Here is a 27,374-nt window from a genome sequence, read left to right on the forward strand (position 1 = left end):
TAATTGAGATTTTGGAACATTGTGGTGAATCTTGACTTCAAAGAAAAAGCAAATGTAGGATGAGTTATTTAGAAATGTGTTTGAGAGGCAGGTTCTCATGTTTAAAAGACAGGTTTTGTGTGGCAAAACAGAAGTTACCTCTACCACATTTCCAGGCAGTGCGTTGAATGTCTTAATTATTCGCTGTGTAAGAAAATGTTTCCCTTATATCTCTTTTGCTTTCTTTGCAAAATCACTTTAAATTTGTGCTTTCTCATTCTTGATGCTTTTGTGAATGGGAACAGATTCTCTCTAACTATGATTTTGAAAATGTCTGCAAGATATCCTCTTGGCTTTCTTCTCTCTAAAGACAATGCTTCCAACTTCTCAAATCTATTCTCATAATTAACTATTCTAGGGATGAGAAACATTCTTCTAAATCATGTCTGCACCCTGTCCAAAGTATTCATGTCCTTCCTTAAGTTTGACACCCAGAATGTTACACAGTACATCAGCTGAGGTCTATCAAATATTTTATAATAAAAAAATGAGTGTAATGTATTTATTTTTGTATTCCATGCCATCATTAATGAAGCTTAGAATACTAAATGCTTTACTGCACACTCCCTCTGCACATCCGTAGGAGTGGTACCCTTTATTGTATACTGTCCCTCCATGTTCTTTGTACTAGACTGTATCACATCACACTTTAATTATCATCTTGTCCACATCAATTTTGAGTCTACATTCCAAAACGGGGATTTACACCTGGAGGCAAAAGGCATGGCCAAACTGTTAAATGAATACTTTGCATCTGTCTTTACCCATGAGGCAGATGTTGCCCAGGCCGTCCCATTATCACCTGCCTCAGTTATGAGGAGAGACTGGATAAGCTGAGTTTGTTTTCCTTGGAACACAGGAGACTGAGGGGTAATCTGATTGAGGTATACAAAATTTTGAGAAGCGTAGACAGGATAGATTGTGAGAATCTTTTTCTTCCTATGGCAGATATATCTAAGACTGTTTCAGGTAAGGACTAAGTGGTTTGGAGGAAATCTGATGTTTTTTTTCACTCAGGTGGCAGGAGTATGGAACACACAATCTGAGAGTGTGGTGAAGGCAGATACTCTCATAACATTTAAGAAGCACCTGGACCAGTATTAAAATGTCAGGGCATTGACTATGGGCCAAGTGCAGCTAAATTGGATTGGTGTGGTTTGTTGATGGGCATAGATATGTTGGGCAGAAGGCTCTGTTCCTCTGCTGTATGACTCTATGACTCAATCTCTGAGTCAGAATACTGACTTTTTTATAAAATATAGAACTGTGAAAGTGCCATTTTCTTACCTATTGGACAAACTGTCACCATTTGTTAGTGGTGGTCATTCAACTGAGGAAACAAACTGGTTTACTAGCTCGTGCTGTAACTGACTGGTCCAAGCATCAGCAACTTCTCTTACATGAAGAGACTTTACAAGCAGTTGTCTAAATTAAGAATTTTTTTAACAACGAGACGAATTCCTGGACGAAACATCAGCATTTCTAAACTAAATACTTGATAAATTGTCACATTTTTCTGGGAGAGTGCATAATTTGCATATGTAATAAATAAAAGTCTTTCATAGAATTTAGGTTCTACAAAAATACAATTAAAATTGAAGTGTTTGACTTTTGTACTACAATTTATTTGTAATTTTTATAAAGGCTCACTTAAAATGCACAAGAAACCAAATAATGTGTAGAACTAAGACTTTTTTTAGCCATTGATTCTTGTGATTTAAAAAAAAACCAACCAGAAAATCTGAAACAAAGGCATTACCTTTAACAATTGTGCAGCAGATTTGCACTCAGGTTTATTTTGATCCCAGCAAAGCTTTTTGTTAAACTAATCATTTGTTATTCAAAAATGCAGTATAATGATAGCCCTTTATCTCCAAAATAAAAACACAGCTCTTACTTTCCTTGATTTAATTTTTTAGACATATTAATGCAATCCAATTGAGAATGTATTTGCCATTAATAAATTATGTCAAAGAGCTGGCAGCCTACAGGTTGCAGGCTCCCAGAGCTAGGCCGTATCTCTTTGAGGATTATGAATCAAACATATTTCACTCTGTTTCTTTGTGGCTGACCTAACCACTACTGGGTGCACTGCCAAAGCATTGGCTAAGGCTTAGAACCTAGCACACAAGAAACTGTTATCAAAATATTTTTATATCACCTATGATCACATGTAAATGTGGTCATAGTTAGTGTGCAATCTGTATTTTTTTTAATCCATTGAGGTCCCTAAAGGAATTTATTGCTTGTTTTCTCTTACAGCATGCATTGAGTCTTTGCTGTTAGTCTTGGGTCAACACATTTACTACAATTCTGTTACAGGATTTCAGTAATTGTTTTTAAAAAGTGTTATTCATAGAACAAGGAATAAGAAAAATATTTTGGTATTTGAACTTCATTGAAAGTTTTTACTTTTTCACCCAGACTAATATTTCACGGTATAATATTGGAGCTTCTGCAATAGCTCAAGGTCGATTGAGAGGCCTTCTGTCTCCAAAAGTCAACATTCTGCCACTTGTGCGATCAATAGGAAAAACTATGATTCAAGGAAAGACCTATGGACCTCAGATCACGGTGAAGAGAATTTCTGCACGGTATGTTATTTGGAGAGCAACCTTGCAAACTGTCATTAAATTATGTTACTTACTGTCACAGGAAGACTCTAGAAATGAAAATTAATGAGCATATTAATTTCTCAAACATTATTAATTTCCATGATATTTTTGAAATAACCAGTCTACACTGAAGGTAACCTGGTAAATATTAAGTATCTGAGCTTGCAAGCTCAGATAACAACGTGGAAGGATTATATTGTGCAGATGAAGGTCACCTCAATGAAGGGTAAAATGAAGTATTGAATGCCTCTGAAATCAAGAGACTCAGGAAAAATAGGAAAGGAATGAAAGTTAGTGGGGGAGCTGTATTTATTAAGGGGAGATGGGAAGTTCTCGAGTGACCGAGGCATATCTAGTTAACTAGAGATAAGAAAAATAAAGATACCATTACGTTGTTTGGTGTAGTGACGGGTAATCAACTGGTGGAAATAGGCAAAGGAAAACGCTTGCAAGAAAATTGCACGGGAAATGCACGAATTATCGAGTATTTGTAAAGGGGGACTTTAAAAGTCCTAAAGTAGTCTGAGATAGTATAAAGGACAGAGAGGAGAGAAAACTCCTAGAGTATGGTCAGGAGAATTTTGTATAGCAATGTGTTTCCTGTCAATGAGAAAGCAGTCCCTGCGGATCGGAGTCTCTGAATTAATAGTGATCCCCTCGGAAAACCACCTATCGTTCCAGTCAGGAAGTTCAGTAACCAGGAAGGTAGCAAGTTGAGGCCCTTCAGTGGCTGTTTTGACCACTCCGATTTAAATGGGTGGCCAAATGGACCTTTGCATCTAGAACTTAATTTATGAAATAGCAAAAAAAAGGGATGAGCATCTCTCTCAGCCCAACTTACTCAATAAATTTTCCTCCTTGCCACCTCCAAGATAAACTATTCTGTGAAGATACGGACATTGGGTAAATAGATGAAAAGAAGCAAAATACTATGGATGCTGGAAGTATTAAACAAACACAGAGAATGCTGAAGAAACTCACAATCGTCTGCTTCAGCAATTCTGAAGAAGTCATGCTGGACTCAAAACATGAACTCTGTTTTTCTGTCTCCAGAAATGCTGCCAGACCAGTTTCTCCAGTATTCTCTGTTTATTTTAAATAAATAGATTATGGATCACCTTCAGCCCAACTATCTTCAGCTGCTTTATCATTTACCTTCCTTCCTTTATAAGGTCAGAGGTGGGGATGTTTGCTGCTGATTGCACAATATTCAGCACCATTCATGACTCCTTAGCTATTGAAGCAATCCATGTTCAAATGCGCTGACAACATTCACGCTACACAAATACTAGGCTATGACTATCACAATTAGAGACAATCTAACCACCACCTGGTGGCTTTCAATGGTGTTACTGTTCCTAAATCACCCACTATCAACATCCTGAGGTTTACGATTGACCAAAACTCAAATGGACTCACACATAAACACAGTGGCAACAAGAGCAGATTGGAGGCTAGGAATACTCACCATCTGACCTCCCACAGCCTGCAAACCACCTACAAGGCAAGTCAGGAATGTGATGGAATGCAGCCCCGTTGCCTGGATGATGCAGCTCCAACAATACTCAAACTGACGCCATCCAGGACAAAGCAGCCCGCTTGATTGGCATCATATCCACAAGCATTCACTCCCTCCATCACCGTTCCTCAGTAGAGGCAGTGCCTACTATCTATAAGACACACTGCAGAAATTCACCAAAGATCTTCAGGCAACACCTTCCAAACCCATGACCACTTCCATCTAGAAGGACAAGTGCAGCAGATACATGGGAACACAATCACTTGCAGGTTCTCCCCCAAACCACTCATCATCCTTACTTGAAAATATATTGCTGTTCCTTCACTGTTTCTGGGTCACAATCTTGGAATTCCCCCCTTAATTGCATTGTGGGTGAACCTACAGCACATGGATTGCATTGGTTCAAGAAGGCAACTCACCACCCCCTCCTCAAAGGAACTAGCAAGCAATGAATGCTGACCAGCTAGTAACACCCACATCCCACTAATGAATTTTTAAAAAAGAATGCAATAAAAATTTCAAAATAGACCCTACAACATATTTCGAAGAAGATATGTCCTTGTAAATTACGCATTGCTGATTGCTGTTGCTCACAAAATACCAAAATGGCTGTTGGTTAGCCTCCAAAGCTAAATGTTCACTGAAGGAAGAACGCAAGCAGAATGTTGTCAATATTATTTATTCGGCAACTGAGTAATCAAATCAAAATGAATTTGTCACTTGAACTGCAGTAAAATTATTCAGACTGTATGGAAATTGTAACTTAAAGAAGAAATTCTCAATTTGGACACTAAAGTATAGATTCAGAGAAAATTCATTTCATCCATAGATAAATGCAATTTGCTAAGTCAGGTATCTATGCAATGGGAGTTTATTTCAAGGAAGCACAAATAAAACCATGGAGCAAGTGTAACATCATCGACTTGAGATCCAAAAAGACACATCTTAATGGTGAGAGACAAGAAACTGCAGACGAGTGTAATTAGGGATTCAAGTACACAATTCACCATAGCTTTACAGCATGGACACAGACCCTTCAGTCCAACTTGTCCATATATCCTAAATTAATCTGTTGCCATTTGCCAGCATTTGGCCCACATCCTTTTTAAACCCTTTCTATTCATACACCCACTCTGGTGCCTTTTAAACGCTGTAATTGTACCAGCCTCCTCCACTTCCTCTGGCAGCTCATTCCATACACGGACCACCTTCTGTGAAAAAGTTGCCCCTTAGATCCCTTTTAAATCTTTCCTCTCTCACCTTAAATCAATGCTGTCTAGTTTTGGACTCCCTCATCTTATGGAAAATACCTTGTCTTTCTACTCTATCTCTGCTCCTCATGATTTTATAAACCTTTATAAGGTCACCTCTCAGCCTCAAACACTCCAATCCAGGCAACATCCTTGTAAATCTTTCTCTGAACCCTTTCAAGTTTCACAACATTCTATAAGCAGGGAGACCAAAAACTCATGGAGCAAAAAGGCAGAAAAACAACTAGAGCTTTTTACCTGAAGGGCAGCATGGAGAAAATTGGGCTTCCTCAAACACTCCAATCCAGGCAACATCCTTGTAAATCTTTCTCTGAACCCTTTCAAGTTTCACAACATCCTTCCTATAAGCAGGGAGACCAAAAACTCATGGAGCAAAAAGGCAGCAAAAACAATTAGAGCTTTTTACCTGAAGGGCAGCATGGAGAAAATTGGGCTTCAATTGTTCAGAGTCTTGACCAGGCCCTGTCTTGCACGCACTATTCAGTTTTAATACTAACCATAGGACGGAGATATAAGTAGTCTCAACAGAATGGTGCTGGGCTTCAATCATTTGAAAGCCACAGTCAAATCCAACTCCACCACACTCTCAGACAGACCATTCCAGATCAGAACTATTTGCAACTTAAAAGAAGATTTCATCACATTTGCCTTTGGTTCTTCAGCCATCACTTTTAATGTATTCTGGTTCTTGACCTTTCAATCGGTGTGAACGGTTTTTCTTATTTACTCCATCCGCTAGGCCTCCGGGATTTTGGACACCCCTATCAAATCTCTTGCTGACCTCCCTCCTCCTTTATGGAAGGCAGCTGCAGCTTTGCAAATGGTAGATGTACGGCATTTAGATTTCCAGAAGGATTGGCAAGGTTGCCACATTGAAGAAAAATAAAATCTTGCAGTGTAGATGATCAGCAGATAGAAGCTTGCTCACTAACAGGACATAGAGTGTCGGAATAAATGGGTTATTTACAGGTTGGCACTGGGATCAATGCTGGGACCTCAATTATATTGCAATAGGTATGCAAAGTTTAAAAAATGTTATCACATATAACAGCTGTCCCTTTATTTGGAGGATTATGATTGCTGAATTTTGGTTAGCTTTATCAACTCAGGCAGTCATGGTCATAATTTTGGTGTTATCACACTCAGGTTTTGCATGAAGATTACGGCATACTTACAACTTGAAAATAGGAGTGAGACTTTAACTAAATTTTATTATGAATAAATTTGTTACTTATATATTCAAAATCAGTATGATTCATCTCAGGTGTTGTCTCATCTTGAAGATTTTTCTTGCAAGTTGAATTGTCTCTATTAAAAGCTCGCTTAATGCAGTTCCTGTTTTAATGTTCCCACACAGTGTTAGATCAGACAAAGCCCAGCATGTGGTGTGCTTTAAGCCAATTAACAGCCAAAAGCAAATTATATTTATGTATCAGTACATTGTCAAAAGTTTTATTGCTAATGTAATTTTCTTTCATAATTTTCTTTGCACAACTTAATAGTTCTTTGTTTTATAAAGTTGCAGAAAACGTATTGCAGTTATGTTAATTTATATGTGTATATGACATGCAGGGGCCGATCAACCAAACCTATCTTCATCCAGATTGCCAAGCAAGTTGTCCAGCTCAATGCCTCTGAACTGAGACTTCCATCACGAGCCTGGAAAGTGAAGTTGATCGGGGAAGGTGCTGATGATGCTGGTGGGGTATTTGATGATACAATTACAGAAATGTGCCAGGTAAATTTGCATTTACATAGAATTTAAAACACAAATTGAAAATTCTTGAAAGCAGATCTATACCAGTGTTTGTGTTGCAGCAAAGACTCCTCCCATCTATCTTTTCACCTGATCAACATATTTTTCTACTCCTTTCTTTCTGATGAACACAAATGGTCAATTAACTCAGTTAGCTGGAAAGCTGGTGATACTAGTAGTGAGAGTTCAATTCCTACACTGTCTAAGGTTACTATAAAGCTGAGGCATGGTGACTCTCGGGTTAAACCACCACGAGTCACCTCTCTTTCTCTCACGGAAATGCCGATCTATGGTCCTCTTGGACAGTGGTGACTTTGCATTTACATAGAAACAAACAGGACTGGAGATCTTATTGAGACGTACAACATTTTCAGGGGCATAGATAGAGAGAAGATGTTCCCCTTAGTAGAGGGCTAAATAACCACGGGAACAGTTTTATGAGAGGAGCAGAAAGTTTAGAGGGAATTTTGAGCAAAGTGCTTTTCACCCAGAGGTTGAGAGATTTGGAACTCACTCACTCCCTAAAAGAGTAGTTGTGGAAGGAGCCCTCAAGAAATTTAGGAACTATTTAGATGAGCAGTTGAAATGCCAAAAATATACAAGGCTATAGGCCATGAATTGGAAAATGGGATTAGAACAGTAAGACGTTTGATGACCAGATTAACGCACTAGGCCGAAGGGTGTCTTTCCATGCTGTCAAAACTCTGTGATTCTAAGAACTATGATCTCTATTATCAACAACTTAAATTTAAACTACTTTATTTTCTAGGAATTGGAGACTGGCGTGGTCGATCTACTGATTGCAACACCAAATGGCACTGCAGAAGTTGGTAGCAATAGAGACAGGTGAAAGAATTTATTTCAAAATTACGAAAGAACTAAAGTGCTCGCATGTACAGAAAATTTTTCATGACCTCACTATATCCTTCTGAAGCCAGCTACATTTGAAGAATAAGTAATAGCTCTTATTATGTCAGCCAATTTGTAAGTAGCAAAGTCCCACAAAATATTTTTAGATTTAATGGTAATACGACTGTTCATGAACTGGCACATGATGCTAAGAAACTAACAATTTTATGGGATTAAATTTAAATTCTCAGACCAAATCTCTTTATTTTGCCTTATTTTCTTCCAGATTCTTGCTTAACCCATCAGCTTGTACTGCTGAACATCTCCAGCAGTTTAGGTTTCTGGGAATCCTGATGGCTGTGGCTATTCGAACCAAGAAACCATTGGATCTACACTTGGCACCATTTGTATGGAAACAGCTCTGCTCAATCCCTCTCTCTTCTGAGGATCTAGAAGAGGTTGACTTGCTTTATGTTCGGAACTTGTATGGAATCTTGAATTTAGACAACAGTGGAATAACAGAGGAAAATTTCCTGGAAGTAAGATTTGATTTATTGTTTGATTTGATTTATTGTTTGATTTGATTTGTTGTGGTCACAAGTACCTAAGTACAGTGAAAAGCTTTGTTTTGTGAGCAGTACAGGCAGATCATAACAAGCAAGGACATAGAAATTATAAGGTGCTTAGATAAAAAGAGGAATACAAGATTATGGCAACACAGGAGGTGCACGAAGCAAGATCAACATTTTGGAGAAGATTTGTAGCTCAGGTTGTAAGTTGCTTGCTGAGCTGGTGGATTTGTTCTCAGATGTGTTGTCACTATGTCAGGTAACATCAGTGAGTGTCCGGTGAAGCGCTGGTGTTCTGTCTTCATTGCTACTTATCTGTCACGGTTTGTTGTGATGGTGATATCATTTCTGGTTCTTTTTCTGAGAGGTTGGTAAATGGGGTTTAAATCTAGGTTTGTTAATGGAGTTCTGGTTGAATGCCAGGCCTCTAGGAATTTCCTCACATGTCTTGATTCAACCTATCCCAAGATGAATGTATTGTCCCAGTCAAACTGGCGTCCCTCTTCATCTGTGTGTGTGGATATCACTGACAGTTGATCATGTCTTTTGGTGGCTAGTAGGTCCTCCCAGCAGGTGCAACCATCCTAACACCCACAAACGGAGCTGCATCAGGACATTATTAAAACGGGCCACAACACGCTGCAGCACCCAGAAACTACGAGAAGCCAAGGACAAACACACGTACGACACATTTAGGAACAACAAGTACCCAATAAGTGCAGTCTGCAATTCTTGCACTCCAGACCTAAACAAGGAGACACAACACATTTAGAGAGTCTAGCCATCCTACCATACATCAAAGACATCTCAGAGATGACGTCCAGACTCCTGCAGTCCCTAGGCATCATGGTAGCCCACAAACCTACCAACACACAGAAACAGCTCCTGATAAATTTAAATATGCTTACAACCAGCCATGCTTACAACCAGCAGAACAAACGTCATATACAAAATACCCTGCAAGGACTGCAACAAACAATATATTGGACAATTGGGCAGGAAGCTAGCCACGAGGATACATGCGCACCAACCAGCCACCGAAAGATGACCAACTATCACTGGTATCCACACACAGGCAAAAAGGGACCCAAGTTCAACTGGGATAATACATCCATCCTGGAACAGGCTAAACAATTCCTAGAGGCTTGGCATTCAAACCAGAACTTTATTAACAAACACAGATTTGGACTCCATTTACCAACCTCTCAGAAACAGAACTGGAAATGATATCACCTACCACAACAAACTGTGATAGATAAGCAGCAAGCATGACAGAACACCAACGCTCCACTATAGGCTCACTGATGATGTTACCTAGCATGATGACAAAATGTCTGAGAACAAACCCTCCAGCTCAGTGAGCAAACTTACAACCAAGATCAACATTAGCAAGATGGCATTATTTGAGGTTAGAGAGGTCCATTCAGCAGTCTAATAACAGTGGGGAAGTAGCTGTTCCTGAACCTGAAAAAGGTTGGTGCATATGTTCAAACTTCTGTATCTTCTGCCTGACCAAAGGGGTTGAAAGAAGGCATCACTGGGGTGGGAGGGGTCTTTGATGGCAGCATTTCTGCGGCAATGAGAAGGGTAAATGGAGTCAATGGATGGGAAGTTGGCTTCCATGATAGTCTGGGCTATGCAGACAAGTTTCTGTCGTTTCTTACGGCCCTGGGCACAGGATTTGCCATACCAGGCAGTAATGCACCCAGAGATAATGTTTTCAGTGGTGCATCTATTTGTCCTTATGGACATGCAGAATTTCCTGAGCGGCCTGAGAAAGAAAAGGTGTTGTTATGTCGCCATGACCATCGCATCTGCGTGGGAGGTCTAGGATAGACTGTCCATTATCGTCACTCCTAGGAACATGATGCTCTTGACTCTCCACCTCAACCCCATTGATGTAGACAGGGGCATGTCGTCTCCTTTCTTCCTGAAGTCAATGTTCAGTTCTTTTTTTTTTTGCAGACATTGAGAGAAAGGTTGTTATCATTGCACCGTGACACTAAACACTCTATCTCCTTCCTGTATTCTGACTCATCCATCCTAGCACAGTGGTGTTGTCAGCAAACTTGTAGATGGCATTTGCATGAAATTTGGCTACACAGTCATGGGTGTACAGGGAGTACATTAGGGGGCTGAGAAAGCATTCTGGTGGGGTGCCAGTGTTGACAATTATTGTGCAGCTGGTGCTATTGTCTATCTTCTTTGATTATGGTCTGTGGGTTAAGAAGCTGAGGATCCAGTTGCAGAGGTCAGGGCTGAGATCTAGGTCTTGGAGTTTTGAAATTAATCTGGTAGGGATTATGGTGTTGAAGGCGCAGCTAATGAAAGGGAGCCTGATTGAGCTGTCCTTGTTCCAGGGATGATGGGCTAGAGAAACGATATCCACTGTGGACCTGTTTCACCAGTGGGCAAATTGCGGGGGATGGAGGCAAGCTGGGAGGCTAGAGTTGATGTAGGCCATGACCAGCCTCTTGAAGCATTTCATGATTATGGAGGTCAGAGCCACTGGGCAATAGTCATCAAGGCATGTTGCATGTGTTTGTTTTGATCTGTGCATAGTTTCTGGTTAAATTTCCTCATCGTCTTTCCAACTGAACTGCTTTGCATTAGAATGTTCAAGCCATTGAATGAAAGGCACAAACCTGAAAAGAATGGATCTGTCTGTGTGTCAGCGCCCTATCTGGTACAATAGTGGAGTTGAGTAATAGTACACTAGTTGAGTAATAGAACGAGAATAGCTCAATATGCCAAATTTCCATTATCACCTTGAAGCATTGACCAGAGGGTATTTCATTCCTTATAAAGGAGAACAACACAGGAAAGCAAGTACTTACATACTGTTTTCTAGCAGCTGTTTGAAGCAGTAATGGAAGACGATTGAGGAAAAGTAGGCAGCCTGAACTCTTCAATGGTGTAGTACATGGCACTGGGCTTAGAATTGGAAGTACTAATTTCTGAATTCTTTTCTGATTTCTTCAAGTCACTATTTGAGCTAATCATAGTGATAATGCAGAGAAGGTTAACCATGCATTGGGGACTATTATGCCAGTGCCAGCTGTTTTGAAGGATTATCCAATTAGTCTTTTTCACGCACTGTTTCTACAAAGCTTTGCGTTTTCCCCTGTCTTTTTGTCTTCTGAAAGTTATTATCGAGTCTACCAACCCTAACATTCCAAACTGCACTCTTGATCATTAAAGCATGTATGAAAACACTTCTTCTCACTTCACCTCTGGTTCCAATGCTTAGAATACCTGGGACCAGCAGGTGAATTCACCTCTGAAATTATCCAATCTGAGAAAAGTTGTTTTCTCCCCTCCCCTACACACAGCACAACTCACCCCCATCCCCAGTCTCCTCCAGTCAGAGATCTGTGTCTCTTATGTGGTCTGCTTCAGCTCCACCATACACAGGGTCCCTCTCTCCCACTCCTGCTACTCCTACAAACAAGGAGTCTGTGAGTAGAGGAACAGTCAAGGGAGGGAGAAGCCCGATAGTTGGAACAGCTTGAGGAGTGAATCTGGTATTCCCACGGTCATCAGGAGAAGAGTTTCACAAGGCTGGAGCAATGACTATTCAGCAAAGTGAGCACCCATTGGAGCCATGATCAAGTTTCAGCCAGGTGGGTGTGGGTGAGAAGGTAGGAAGTTACAGCCTTTATGCATCATGGAATTTTATCCATCACTGACCCAAGTTTATCAGAGCTTGTTTATCACTCCTTATTCAAAATCAAAATCACTCAATGTGATATTAAGAAATAGCTGAAGGCATTGGAGAAAGGCCCTAACAATCGGCAATAGTATTGAAGACTCAAGTTGCAAAACCTGTTGTGCCCCTTACCAAGCTGGAATAAGATCAACTAAAACACTTTAACCATTTGTTCTATTTATTCTTTTCATCTGTCATTTTCTTTGCTTTCAGATGGCAGTTATTCAAAATCCTGTTTAGGTCTCCTCTAGCTTCTACTTCCTTAACTAGTTCATTACTACTTAGTTCATGGTGCAAGACCAAACAACTTTCTCTTTTTTTTTCTTGTCTTCCAGTGTATTGTAAAAATTCTCTCTTTGTTCTGCTTCCCATCTTCCCCTCTTTCACTTAATTAAAACTTTTCTAACATTATACCACTTTATTGAAAGTACATTGATCTGAAACATTAATTTTGTTTCTAACTCCACAGATGCTGCCATACCTGCTGAATATTTCCAGCCCTTCTGTTTTTAATATCACCTTCATCAGTCTGTTCTGGGTTTGTCAAACCTGATTTCCGTTGAACAAATCCATGCTGTCTGTCATCTGTTAAGCCATATATTTTTCAGAGTGAGCATTTTATTTCCAATTGTTGTGTCTATCAGTTCCTTCACCAATTATATTAAATTATCTGTAGTTGCAAACATTACCTTTAGTTTTGTATTGAGCAGTGTGGAGCAATTCTCCAACATTCCCAAATTGAAGCTCAGTTGGAAAATTGGAGTGTCCCATAGTAGTCATGGAGTCATACAGCATAGAAATGTAGGGGGGCAGGATTCCAATAGAAATTTTACTGTAAAAATCAAACCAATGTTTACATAAATTGAGCATAAATTAACAAACAATTTGTGTCCCATAGGCACTATTAATTGCCGTTGTAACAAAGATAAATGTCTTCTATTTCTCAGATAGTCCGTTCAGTAGAAATGACATTAATCTCAGCCTTGGACTCCAGCAAAATTCTGACCTTCCCAGGTGGAGTTTCTGTTCCTTTGTTCACACGAAAGTTAACTGCAAAGTCCCACCTGACAGCAGCTCCCAAGTTCAACAGGTGGACCGTCCACTTAAAGGACTATCTTCACATCATCGCCCTGGAATCAATGTTTGTGGTCTACTTGCCCAACTGTCTCATTTTCCTTATCTTAGTTGTTTTACAGAGACCATCTCAAAGCAACAGTCTTTTCTTCTGAAAATTATAAACATTTTCAGATCCCTTCCCGTTCTGATCACTGGATGAAATTTGACTATTCATCCTTGTTATTTTCCCAAATACCTTCCATTTCCTTCACAGCCTAAACCACAGGCTGATATCTCAGAACTTGACACCACAACTATGAAATACAATGAAGTACATCCCTGCAGAAACTGCGATTTTACTTAAGGACTGTCTCAATAAAAGTGGCTTTGAAGCACAGAGTACAAAGATCAGGTCACTGATTTCATCACAGTAGCCAGAGCCTCAACTTTTTTTTTTAAAAAAATGGAGAAATATAGATGCTAGAAACACAAGCATTATTGCTGGAAAAACTCATCAAGTCTGGCAGTATTTGTGGAGAGAAAGAGTTAACATTTCAGATCCATTTTGAACAGAGCGGCAAGGAGAGAGGGCGGAGAGAAGCTAGGGTTGCCAAGTAGGTCAGTTTTTCCCCACCTAAAAAGGGACTTACCTCAGGAGTTGGGCCTCCATTTTGAACAGAGCAATGAGGAGAGAGGGCAGAGAGAAATGAGGGCAGCCAGGAAATTTTTAAGTAGGTGAGACACATGTCTCCACCGACCACATCTGTTGGAAGTACACCCAACTCCAGCTGAGTTAGGGAACTGGAACTGAAGCTGGATGAACTGCGGATCATCCGGGAGGCTGAGGGGGAAATTGAGAGGATGTACAGAGAGATGGTCACTCCTCAGACACAGGATAAGGACAGCTGGGTTACTGTCAGGGGGAGGAAAGGGAACCAACAGAGAGAGGAGGGATCCCCTGTGGCCGTTCCCCTCAGCAATAAGTATAGCATTTTGAATACTGCTGGTGAGGACGGCCTACTGGGGAAAGCCATAAATGGAGTCAAGTTAGGTAAAGGGGCAGTACAAAGAGTTCTGGGTGTTCTTGTACACCATTCAATGAAGGCAAGCATGCAGGTATAGCAGGTAGTGAAGAAAGCTGGTAGTTGTTATGGGTGCAGGTATAGCAGGTAGTGAAGAAAGAAGGTAGTTGTTATGGGTGACTTCAACCTCCCAATGTTGACTGAAACCTCCCTAGTGCAGATGGTTTGGATGGAGCCGTTTTTGTCAGTTGTGTCCAGGAGGGTTTACTTACTCAGTATGTAGACCGAGGGGCGAGGCCATTTTGGATTTGGTGCTCGGCACTGAGCCAGAACAGGTGTCAGATCTTGCTGTGGGAGGAACAGAGGGATCTTGGTGTTCAAGTGCACAGATCCCTCAAAGTTGCCACCCAGGTGGATATGGTTGTTAAGAAAGCATATGGTGTTTTGGCTTTTATTAACAGGGGGATCAAGTGTAAGAGCCGCAAGGTTTTGCATCTCTAAAAAACCCTGGTGGGACCACATTTGGAATATTATGTCCAGTTCTGGTCGCTCTATTGTAGGAAAGATGGGGAGGCTTTGGAGAGGGTGCAAAGAAGGTTTACCAGGATGCTGCCTGGACTGGAGGGATTGGCTTACGAAGAGAGGTTGACTAAGCTCGGACTTTTCTCTCCGGAGAGAAGGAGGAAGAGAGGTGACCTGATTGAGATGTGCAAGGTACTGAGAGGCATGGATAGAATCAATAGCCAGAGGCTTTTCCCCAGGGCAGGATTGACTGGCACGAGGGGTCATAGTTTTAAGGTGTTAGGAGGAAGGTATAAAGGAGACGTCAGAAATAGGTTCTTTACGCAGAAGGTTGTGAATGCATGGAATGTGTTGCCAGCGATGGTGATGGAAGCAGAGTCATTAGGGGCATTTAAGCAACTGCTGGACAAGCACATGGACAGCAGTGAATTGAGGGGTTAGGTTATTTTATTTTAGATTAGGAATAATTTTCGGCACAACATCGTGGGCCAAAGGGCCTGTTCTGTGCTGTACTTCTCTATGTTCTATCCAATGACTCTTATTCAGAACTGCTTGTAGCTAGGAAATGTGAGGTTAAGCAATTTGGGAGGAATTGAGGAGTTAAATATTATTTAAATGGATGACTATCTGAATAGAAAGGGTTTAGAGGGATATGGACCAAGTGCTGGCAAATAGGACTAGATCAGGTTAGGATATCTGGTCGGCATGGACGAGTTGAACCTAAGGGTCTATTTCTGTGGCTGTACATCTCTATGACTCTATAGAGAAAGACTAGAAAATTACAGCATAGCATGAACTTTCATGCATAAATCACAAAAAGCTAACATACAAATTCAGCAGATGATAGGGGAAGCACATGGAATATTGTCCTCTAAAGTCCCTTCAAAAGCAATGGAGTATATAAACATACACTGGTATTGGAGGCAGTCTAGAGAAGGTTCACTAGCTTGGTCCCAAATGGTAGGATGTTCCAATGAGGAGAGATTGAATAGGTTGGGCCTGTACTCATTGGAGTTCAGAAGAATGACAGATGATCTCATTGAAGTATAAAAGACTCTCGGGGGACATGACAGGGTACATGCAGTGAGGCTGTTTCCCCTTCTTAAGTAATACAACCAGTGCAGACACCGTGGGCCAAATGGTTGCCTCCTGCACTATAACAATTGTTTGATTCTGTGATTGTGGAGAGTCTCGGACCATCAGGCATAATCCCTGAGTAAGGGATCACCAATTTAAGACAGAGCTGAGGAAGAATTATTTCTACCAGAGACGAGTGAATTTATGGAATTCTTTACTGCAGATAGATATCAAGACCTGGTTATTAGATATAGTCAGGATTGTGATAGACAGATTTTCAGTCAGTAGGGGAATCAAGGGTTATGGAGAAAAGGCTGGAAATTGAAGTTGAGGATTATCATATTTTTAAATGACGGAGCAGACACAATGAACTGAATGTCTGCTCCAATAAGTGTAACTTGAGCCTTCCTATTTTTTAAGAAAGGCAATGTTTGGTAAGATTAGGCTGAATATTGTGATCAATTTCTGTAATGTTATTTATCTCTAATTATTTTCTAGATGATCCCTTTAGATTCATTTGTTGGTCAGAGTGCAAACGGTAAGGTTGTTCCAATAATTCCTGGAGGAAGCAGTATACCTTTGACATTTGGAAACAGGAAGGAGTATGTAGAGAGAGCAATTGAATACAGACTACATGAACTAGATCAACAGGTGAGCATAAAAATCCTTTCAAATCATTTCAATTTCCATGTGCAGCAGCAAGTAAGTACTTCCTCTATTTTCTCAAGATAATCTCCTGAATTTTCTTCAAATTCAATACTATTTTATAACTTTTGAAAGTTAGCATTGTGAGGGGTTGTCAGGTGGTCTATAGTAAGAGCACTGTTTTATTTCGATGTGAACCATGAGGACTCGATAATTCGGAGACTGGAATTCAAATCTGTACTGAGTTAACTGGATTCAGCCCAGGTTTGCACATGCCATTGCATTGTGTCCTCAGTTACATCTAATTGCTGTCCAGGAGGTCACTGATGAAAAATGTGCGCTTATTATGTCTTTGAGTAATCAGCAAGAACAGATGGACACATTATTTCATGGATGTCATCACCTTTTTCAACTTTCTCACACCAGAGATGAGAAGCTGGTAGAGTAGTTGTAAATACTAAATATAAATCAAAATCGTCAGCAACAGCCAAGAGACAGCATCCCTTAAAAGGAGGTGAACATGTAAGGTGTAGTTATATATGCACTTAACAATGCAATAATGCCCAGGATCCCTGATTTCTATATAGTTATAATATGCCATTTTGATAAAGTATTATTAGTCTCTGTAATGGCAAAGATTGGAGAGCCAAGTTCAATTTTTTCGAATTAAATGTCTCCTAATCATGGTCATCAGCAACTTAAATCTTAGCATTCAATAAGCAACAGCTAGTTGATATTAAAGCAGAAACTATGATATTCAGCAGGTTTGGCAGCATATGTGAAAAACCAATGTAACACATCACAAATATTAAGAGTTTTCTATGGTGCTGCACTGCAGCTAAGAATCTTCAGTATTTTCTGATTTTTCTTTAAGATTTCCAACATCTGGAATTGTATTACTATTTTTCATTAATGTGATTATGTTAATATTTTGATTGCTCATGTTGAACTTTCTACATAAATAAAGCAGATAACATTTTAATCTGCCACTTTAGAATTAATCTTTAAATTTTCTCCAATTCTCTAATTAGTTTAAATTGTTTTCAGAAAATATTTTCGAAAAATGTTTGTTATACCTTTTAAACAATAAATATTTAGCTGTATAGTAATCATGATATATTTGCCAAGAAATAAACCTAGTAATGGATGAATTCACAAACTGTTAATGTTTTTACATTGTGCTGTTCAATCATTTTTAGGTAGCAGCAATCAGACAGGGAATGTCAGCTATTGTGCCAGTACCTCTACTGTCTCTACTAACAGAAAGACAGCTTGAGCAGCTTGTTTGTGGGATGCCGGAAGTGAACGTAGATACCTTAAAGAAAGTTGTACGTTACCGTGACATTGCTGAAAACCATCAGCTGCTGAATTGGCTGTGGCAAACATTGCAAGAGTTTTCTAATGAGGAGAGAGTGTTGTTTCTTCGCTTTGTCTCTGGTCGCTCTCGGTTACCAGCCAATCCTGCAGACATAACACAGAAATTCCAAATTATTAAAGTCGACAGGGTAAGTATTTTGCATTGACAAATTACAGTGTAGCTTAAATTATTGACTTGTGCAAATCTTGTAAGTTGTAAATCTTGTAGGTTTTTCCCAAGGTATACACCAGGGAAAAATGAGCCTTGTACCAACAGCTTAATGCCAAAAATTCATGGATATAATTTACAAAGTTTTAGTATTGCTCAGCAAAGAAATATTTTGCCAACAAATTTCATCTTACACATATCAGGGCAGTTTGCAAGTAAATGCAAAGTAAAAGGAAAATAATATTTATATTTTATGAAAATAGAGTGCAGATTGGTTGACAAGTGAATGCTGATTTGGAGAAGTGTTACCATGTAGAATGTATTAGTTATTGATTACCAGCATTTAATTGTTTTAGCAGGTTAACTGTCATCAAGGTGTTGCCCTGGGAAATTAACCAGAGAATGGTCATCATCTATTTTGTTGAGTTGAAACATATAGTGCCTGTACATGTTATTTGAGTGTGCAGAAAACCGTGCTCTATGCATTAACACACATTGCTTCTAGTACATAGAAGGACACTACATTGAGCCCAACTGACAATTCTGAATTGGTAATCAGCATAATTCTTTGCATACTAGAGATAATTTAGTAATTTTTGTCTAATTGCTTCATCACATTTATTGTTTGATATGTGTGCTAGTTTTGCAACCATGATCCTGTTGGATGCACCGGAAAAAGACAAAGAATCAATCTAGATAGAAATAAGAAATAGCAAGGGTAAAAATTCCCTGGTGGGAGTAATCTATAGGTTCCATAACAGTAGTTCTGCAGTTCTTAAACCAGGAAACTGTGGACTTGTAATAAAGGAACAATGGTAATTTTACATGGTTTTATTAAGTATATAGAATGGATTAATCAAATTGGCAAAGGTAGTCTTGAGGGAAAGCTCAAAGAGTCTAATAGTGATTGTTTCTTGGAGCAATTTGTTGGGGAACCAACCAGGGTGTAGTCAATTTTGGTTTTAGTGTTGTGTAATGATTAAAGATTAATTAATGATCTCTTACTAAAGGATCCTCCAGGGAAGAGTGATCATAGCATGCTGGAATTTCAAATTCAGTTTGAGGAAAATGAACTTAAGTCCCAGTGTAGCATTCTGGTGTTAAACAAAGTAATTACATTGGCATGTGGACAGATTTGGCTCTAGTGGACTATACAGCAAGCTAAGCGATAGGACAGTTCATAAGCTGGCGGAAATTTAAGGAGATATCCATTTTCGCCTAACTAAAATATATCCTAGAAGGGAAGAAATATTGTAAGAGGGGGGAAAAAAATCATCCATGACTTAAAAAAGAAAGTAAAAGATAACATAATGGCAACATCTAAGGCACAACATATTGTAAAGGTCAGTGGCAAGCTGGAAGATTGAGCACCAAAGGGGTACTAAAAAAATTTAAAATACCAAAGGATAGTTATGAAAGAAAGCTAGCACAAAATATAAAAACGAATAGCAAACACTTCTGTAAGTATACAAAAAGAGAGTAGCTAAAATCCCTTGGAGGACCAGATGGGAGAGTTAAATAATGGGGAACACCGAATTATGGGGAACACAGTTAATAATTGGGAACATAGAAATGCTGAAGACACATCAATATATTGCCTCTGTTTTCATGGTGGAGGACACTGAAACCAATCCAATAGTAACAGGTAATACAGAGGTTATAGAAAAGGAGGAATTTAAACAATTGCCACCATTAGAGAAAACATACTGAGCACGCTATCAGGATTAAAGACACACAAGTCCCCAGGGCTTGATGGTCTACATCTTAAGGAGATGGCACCAGAGATGGTGGATGCGTTGTTTATAATATTCCAAATTTCTCTGGATTCTGGAAAGGTTTCAATGGCTGTGAAAAATGCCAATGTAATACCCTTATTTAAAAATGAAGGAAGGCAGAAAATAGGAAACTACAGACTAGTTGTTTAACATCAGTCATTGGAAAATTGTTAGAATCTAGTATTAACGAAACAGTAATGTGATATTCGGGAAGTCAAAACACAATACATCGCAGTCAGCAAAGTTTTATGAAGGGTAAGTAATGTTTGACTGATTTTCTTGAGTTCTTCAAAAAATGTAAAATGATTAGGGTCCTGTAGATGTAGCATATTTGGACTTCCAAAGCCTTTTGATGAGGTGCCACACAAAAGGCCAATACACAAGGTAAGATCATACAGGATTAGGGATAAACTGTTAGCTTGTATATAGAGTTAGATATCCAACAAAGCAGAGAGCCAGGATAAATGATTTGTTTATTCTGGTTGGCAAGATGTAACAAGGTTTGGTCCTTGGCCCAGAACTAATTGCAAACAATATTAATGACTTGGATGTAGGGGTAGAATGTACTCTTTGCAGAAGACATGAAAATAGTTGCGAAAGTAAGTTACAATGAAGAAATATGAAATTTACAAATGGATATGAATAGATAAAGTGAATGGGCCAAACTTTGTCAGATAGCATTTAACATAGTTAAGTGTGAGGTTGTCAATTTTGGTCAGAAGAATAAAATGGCAACTTATTATCCAAACAGAGAGAAACTTGAAAGTGCTTCAGTGCTATCTCATGCTGCTGTTTCATGCTTGAATGGCAGAAAGTTAGAATGCAGGTACAGCAGGTAATAAGAAGGGCAAATGGAACTTTGCCATTCATTGCTGAAGGAATGGATTATAAAGGTTGAGAAGTTTTGTTGCACCTTTACGAGGCACTGGAGAGGTTGCATACAGTTTTGAGCCCCTTTAAGGAAGGTTGTAATTGCGTTGGAGGCAGTTCAGAGAAGGTTTATTAGATTAATTCCAGAGATGGAAATCTTGTCTCTGGAAAAGAGATTAAGCAGTTTCGACCTATACTCGCCAGAGTTTATAACAATGAGAGGAGATCTAACTGAGTTACATAAGTTGCTAACAGAGATTGACAAAGTAGACGTCGAGCAGATGTTTCCCCTTGTGGGGCTAACTAGACTGAGAGGTCAGGTTTATGCTGTGGGGTGGCAGATTTAAATCAGAGTTGAGGAGGAACTCCTTTTCTCAAGGGATCTATGATACTCACTATCCCAGAATGTAGTTGGATGCTGGGACACTGAATAATTTAAGAAGGTATTAGACAGATGTTTAATTAGTAGTTGGTTAAAGGATATAGGAAGTGGATAGGAAAAGTGATATAGGAAGTGGATAGGCTGAAAAGTGTTCACTTAAATGGCAGAACAAATTCAATTGAATTGCCTACTCCTACCACAGTTCTTATGCTAATCTCCTGCCTTTTTCCTTAATGCTACACATTGTTTCTCTGTAAGTAATCATCCTCTTGAATGCTTTAATTGAATCTACTTCTATCACACCCTAATTGCTGTCTGAAAAACTCATGTGTCTTTAAAATTGTGTCTTCCGGTCCTTAACATCTGTCCACTCTGTCCAGACCCCTCATGATTTTGAAAACTTCAATCAAATCCCCTCTAAGCCTTCTCATCTTCAAAAAAATCAGTCCCAACTTCTCCAATCTTTCCTCATAATTGAATTGTCTCGATGCTGGAACCATCTTATGCACCCTCTCGAATATGTTCACATCTTTCTTATAAACTACACAAAATAATCCAGCTGAGGTCTAACCAAAGTAGTCATAACCTCCATGTTCTTGTATTCTATGAGGAGAAAGTGAGGTCTGCAGATGCTGGAGATCAAAGTTGAAACTTTATTGCTGGAACAGCACAGCAGGTCAGGCAGCACGTTCCTGAAGAAGGGCCTGTGCCCGAAACGTCGAATCTCCTGTTCCCTGGATTCCTGAAGAAGGGCCTGTGCCCGAAACGTCGAATCTCCTGTTCCCTGGATGCTGCCTGACCTGCTGTGCTGTTCCAGCAATAAAGTTTCAACTTGTATTCTATGCCCTTATTAAGGAAGTATAGAACAATGCATGTTTTATTAGCAACTCTCTGTGTCCTCCCACCTTTGATTTGAGTACATATACACTTAGGTCTCTCTGTTCCTGGACTCACTTTAGAATTTTACCTATTATTTTATACTGTCTCTAAATGGCTGGTTGGCAATGCAGTTTGAAGCCAGCACTGGGTTGAATTCCCATACCGATTGACGCTATAATAAAGGATTTTCCTTCTCAACCTCTCCCCTTGCCTGAGGCATGGTGACCTTTAGATTAAATTATCACCAGTAATCTCTAATGAGAGATCAGCCCTATAGTCTGGTAAGACTATGGCTACATGTGGACCTAGTAAATTGCTGCATGAGATCATGAAAAAGCTACAGCTATGTGAGGAGAGCTTGATGGCCTTTAGCCCCAGATTCCAGTTATTTCCAGACACAACCTAGACAAATTTGCCACAGCAACAATGGCTAGATTTTGCAGACCATTATGAACCAGTGGTCCTTGCTCCTAACACTTGACAAAGCATCCTATGAATATCTGGCAATCTCTGTGATGTGGATTTCCCCTTTCCTGATGTCATTTTGAATCTGGCAAAAAATTGAGAAAATCTTCAGGCATCCAGCAAAAGTGATGTAATTAAGCAAAATAAATATTAATCCCTCAGCCACAGCTACTGGGTCGTCTTTCCTCCTAGAATATGAGAGAGAGGGGAATATTATGGGAGATGAAAGTAGGTGGCATAGCTGTTATTTTTGGTGCTGTTGGGGAGAAACTGAACAGGCAACACAGAGACCATGCACGGCTAGTAGTGTTGGGAGTTACCGTGGGTGAGAGTGAGTGGGGAAGTAATACAGGCAATAATGACCAGCGAAATGCATGAGCCTTGGTGCGAGCAGAAGCAGAGCAGAGTTGCTAGCAGTAGCAGAGAGATCAGATAGAAAATAGTGCCACTTATGTTGGTAGAGTAGAGAAGGTCATTGACTTTTCTCACACGAATGGTGTGCAGTACACACTGATCTTGGTGGCAACCTCAGTTGCAGGCTGGCATGGTCTGGTGTCATATTCTCTATTGCTGATCCCGAGGGAAATGGACATCCCATATCTGTACCACTTCATCCATCAGGACGTCAAGGTCGCTATCTGCAAAGCACAGCAACAGTTTCCCTTGTATTCTATTGCTGGGGCAAATGTCAGTAACTGTGTAAGGCGGTTTCAAACTGACCGTGCTTGACCAGGTGCACAACAAACTTTTAGAGATGTGAGCATAAGGGGTGCAAGTTTTTCGGAGCATATCTAGTTAATGATGTGTTGTTCTGGGAATGGTACGTTATCAGATGGAGATGGAATTAGACATGAGGGATGCCATAGGTATAGGGTAGGAAAGTAATGAGATGTGTTTGGTGGGATACAGCAAGTGATCCACAGATTATTGACCATTACTAAGTGGAAATGTTTCTCTCAAAAGACACAAAATTTTATCCACTCAATCAGGTCCTTGCTCGGCCTTTCCTGATGTAAGTAAAACAGCCCCAATCTACCTAGTCTCTCTTAATAGCTGAATCCTCTGGTCCAGGCAACATCCTGGTGAATCTTCTCTACTCTGTAGTGCATTCACATCCCTCCCATAGTGCAGCAACAGAAGTCAATTTAGTACTCCAGCTTGTGGCCTAACAAACGTTTTACACAGCTCCATCAGAACCTGCTTGTTCTTGTATTCAATTCTTTAACTCATAAACACAAATATCCTATAAACTGCAAAACTATCTTTAAACTCATCCTGCTACCTTCAACGATCTAAGGACACACATGCTCAGGTTCCTCTGAGTCTCTTGCTTGTCAGGATTGTACTCTGCATTGTGTGCTCCCATGCATTAGTAGTTCTCCTAAAATGTTGGGACGTCATCTTGAGATTGTACAGGATGTTGGTGAGGCCACTTCTAGAGTACTGTGTACAGTTCTGGCAGCCCTGTTATAGCAAGGATATTATTAAACTAGAGAGGGTTCAGAAAAGATTTACCAGGATGTTGCCATAATGAAAGGTTTTTCAGTGGAACGTAGGAGGTTGAGGAGTGACCTTATGGAGGTTTATAAAATCATGAATAGCATAGATAGCTGAATATGAAGAGTCTTCCCCCTAAAGTGGAGGACTTCAAAACTAGGGGGCATCTTTTTAAGGTGAGAGGGGAAAAAAAGTTTATAAAGGGCTTGAGAGACATTTTTAAATTTAGTTTGGGAACATGGTTGGCATGGACTAGTTGGACCGAAAGGTCTGTTTCCATTCCCTGTGACACCTGCCACTGTTTTGCCCATCTAACCAGCTCGTCTATATCATCTTGTAGTCTGAGGCATTCCTCCTTGCTATTTACTGCACCTCTGTCATCTGATCATACCTCATACATTCATGTCTAGGGAAGCAGTTTCATGTTTCGTTTATGATATGCATTATTTTGTTCTATTGACATTTGTTTTTATTTGTTTACGCAGCCAGTCGATGGTCTTCCGACAGCTCAAACTTGCTTCTTCCAGCTTAGGCTGCCTCCTTACTCAAGCCAAGAGGTGATGGCTGAACGTTTACGCTATGCCATTCAGAACTGCAGATCAATTGACATGGACAACTACATGCTGTCTAGGAATGCTGACACTGGAGAAGGTTCCGACAATGAATACTGAGAACTGCTATTTCAATGCAACCATATCACCCTGAAAATCATTTTTTCAATTAAAGGAATCTCAGGAGATTAAGAAAACATGAACTAAGCAGCTTCCAAATAACTTTACATTTTTTTAATGGATCTTTTCTACTTTGCAAAATAAGCAGTGGTGGCAACACATTTACACCAAATATGCACCAGTGTTACCTTTTAAGGAAAACTGTTTAATTTGACTTTGTGCACTACCTAAAATCAGGAATTAACTTTCTCCTGTAAAATTGTAAAGTGATTCTTTTGCAGAAAGCATGTACATGTGGTACGGTGACTAAGTGTAGCACTTTTCCTAATTGAAACATCTTGTGTACAGGACCAGGATGGTTGATTGCCAAACAGTAATCTGATTATGAAAACTTGACTAAGTGAATCTGATTCTTTGGTACTGAAGTAATTTTCCAAACCACACTGAACAATAAAGCATCTGGCGTGTGCTAACAACAAGCATAGTATTTTCCTCTGTGGCCAATGCATGTTCATTATCACATCATTGTCATCTATATTATTATACTGTATAGTGCTATTTCATTCAGAACAAAAATTTATTTATACTTTGAGGATTGAATGCTTGCCGATTGCTAAGATTTTATTTCAATTTAGCTATAATAATTATAACGCAAAGTTAGCTAATACAACATTAAGAAGGAATTTACTATTGCTTGAACTGCTTGTTAAGGGCAGTGCTTAGGAGAAGAATCAAAATTGTTGTTTGTACTAATCAAACAAAAAACTTTCCAACTCCAACTTCAAAAATGAGTATTTTCAGAATTTCAATTTTTAACATTTGCTTAGTATCTTACATCCTCGCAACATACCCAGCAGCTGAAACATCAAGTATCGTTGCTGGGTCCACTACTTTTCCTCATTTACATAAATAATTTGGATATGAACATAGGAGTTGTGGTTAGTAAGTTTGTAGATGACACCAAAATTGGAGGTGTAGTGGACAGTGAAGAAAGTTACCTCAGAGTACAACGGGATCTTGATCAGATGGGCCAATGGGCTGAGAAGTGGCAGATGGAGTTTAATTTAGATAAATGTGAGGTGCTGCATTTTGGAAAGGCAAATTCGGGAAGGACTTATGCACTTAGTAATTTCCTGGGAAGCATTGCTGAACAAAGAGACTCCTTGTACGTGGAGTCACAATTAAATAGGATAGTGAAGAAGGTGTTTGGTATGCTTGCCTTTACTGGACAGTGTATCGAGTATAGGAGTTGGGAGGTCATGTTGCAGCGGTACAGGACAATAGTTAGGCACTTTTGGAATACTGAATGCAATTCCCATCTCCTTACTATAAGAAGGATATTGTGAAACTTGAAACGGTTTAGAAAGATTTACAAGAATGTTGTCAGGGTTGAAGGATTTGAGCTGTAGGAAGAGGCTGAATAGGCTGGGTCTGTTTTCCCTGGAACATCGGAGGCTGAGGGATGACCTTCTAAAAGTTTATAAAATCATGAGGGGCATGAATATGGTAACTAGACAAATCCCTGGGATTGAGAATGCCAGAACTAGAGGGCATAAATTTAAGAAGCGGAGAAAGATTTAAAGGGATCCTAAGGGGCAACATTTTCATGCAGAGGGTGGTGTGTGTATAGAATGAGCTGCCAGAGGAAGTGGTGGAGGCTGGCACAATAACATTTAAAAGGCATCTGGATACGTATAGGAATAGAAAGTGTTTAGAGAGATATGGCGAAAGTGGGTACTGCAGATGCTGGAGATTAGAGTCATGATTAGAGTGATGCCGGAAAAGCACAGCAGGTCAGGTAGCATCCGAGGTGCAGGAAAATCGACATTTCAGGCCAAAGCCTAGTTCAGGCTTTGGCCCGAAACGTCGATTTTCCTGCTCCTCAGATACTGCCTGACCTATTGTGCTTTTCCAGCACCACTCTAATCTTTAGAGGGGTGTGGGCCAAATGCTGGCAAATGGAACTAGATTTATTTAGGATATCTAATCAACATGGACGAGTTGGACTGAAGAATCTGTTTCCATGTTGTATATCTCTGTGACTCTTTGACAACATACCCTATTAGTGCCCTGTGATTGGGCTTTAAAAATTTCAAAGCTGAAAGTAAGAAAAATAAATTAACAAAACTTTCTTACAAATTTCATCTGTTTTATTATTGTAATATTTCCACTGACAAGAAAAGTGACTTCATTTGAAAAATATGGAATCTTTTAGCAGCACTCAGTTATATAGGGTAAGCACAGTTGGTATGAGATCTCAGCAGAGTGAGGTGAAGGCCAACTAAGTATGCTGCTCCCTGTTAGAAAACCTCACATTTATCCACAATGTACTGCATCTTCCATGCATTTGTCCACTCACTCAGTCTGTCCAAATCACACCGCAACATCTGTGTCCGTCTCACTGCTCACCCTTCCCACCCAGCTTGTGTAATCTGCAGATTTTGAGGTGTTAATTCAGTTCATTCTTCTAATTCAATATATATTGTGAGTAGCTGGGGTTCTGGCACTGAGCCCTAGGGTACTCCACTAGTCACTGCCTGCCACTCAAAAAGACCTGTTTATCTCTATATATTAGTCATAGAACAACATAGAAAGAGTTGGTCCAACTTGTCCATGCCAACCAGATATCCCAACCTAATCTAGTCCCACTTGCCAATACTT

The 27,374-nt window shown here is 39.7% G+C and overlaps 1 protein-coding gene across 3 annotated transcripts in view; it reads left to right on the top strand.

The window, feature by feature from the left end:
- The window catches only part of LOC122548398 (probable E3 ubiquitin-protein ligase HERC1), a 349,687-nt gene extending 324,498 nt beyond the window's left edge, over window positions 1–25,189 (top strand). For all 3 annotated transcript variants that reach the window (XM_043687001.1, XM_043686981.1, XM_043686991.1), the window contains exons 72-78: window positions 2,464–2,633; window positions 7,017–7,182; window positions 7,970–8,046; window positions 8,336–8,588; window positions 16,503–16,655; window positions 17,849–18,154; window positions 24,528–25,189. In XM_043687001.1, coding sequence (XP_043542936.1) covers window positions 2,464–2,633; window positions 7,017–7,182; window positions 7,970–8,046; window positions 8,336–8,588; window positions 16,503–16,655; window positions 17,849–18,154; window positions 24,528–24,713 — 1,311 coding nt within the window. In that variant the 3' untranslated portion in view covers window positions 24,714–25,189. The remainder of the gene's footprint in view (window positions 1–2,463; window positions 2,634–7,016; window positions 7,183–7,969; window positions 8,047–8,335; window positions 8,589–16,502; window positions 16,656–17,848; window positions 18,155–24,527) is intronic.
- Window positions 25,190–27,374: the final 2,185 nt, after the last annotated feature.

The sequence above is a fragment of the Chiloscyllium plagiosum genome, chromosome 1 (genome assembly GCF_004010195.1).
Source record: "Chiloscyllium plagiosum isolate BGI_BamShark_2017 chromosome 1, ASM401019v2, whole genome shotgun sequence".
Classification (NCBI taxonomy): domain Eukaryota; kingdom Metazoa; phylum Chordata; class Chondrichthyes; order Orectolobiformes; family Hemiscylliidae; genus Chiloscyllium; species Chiloscyllium plagiosum.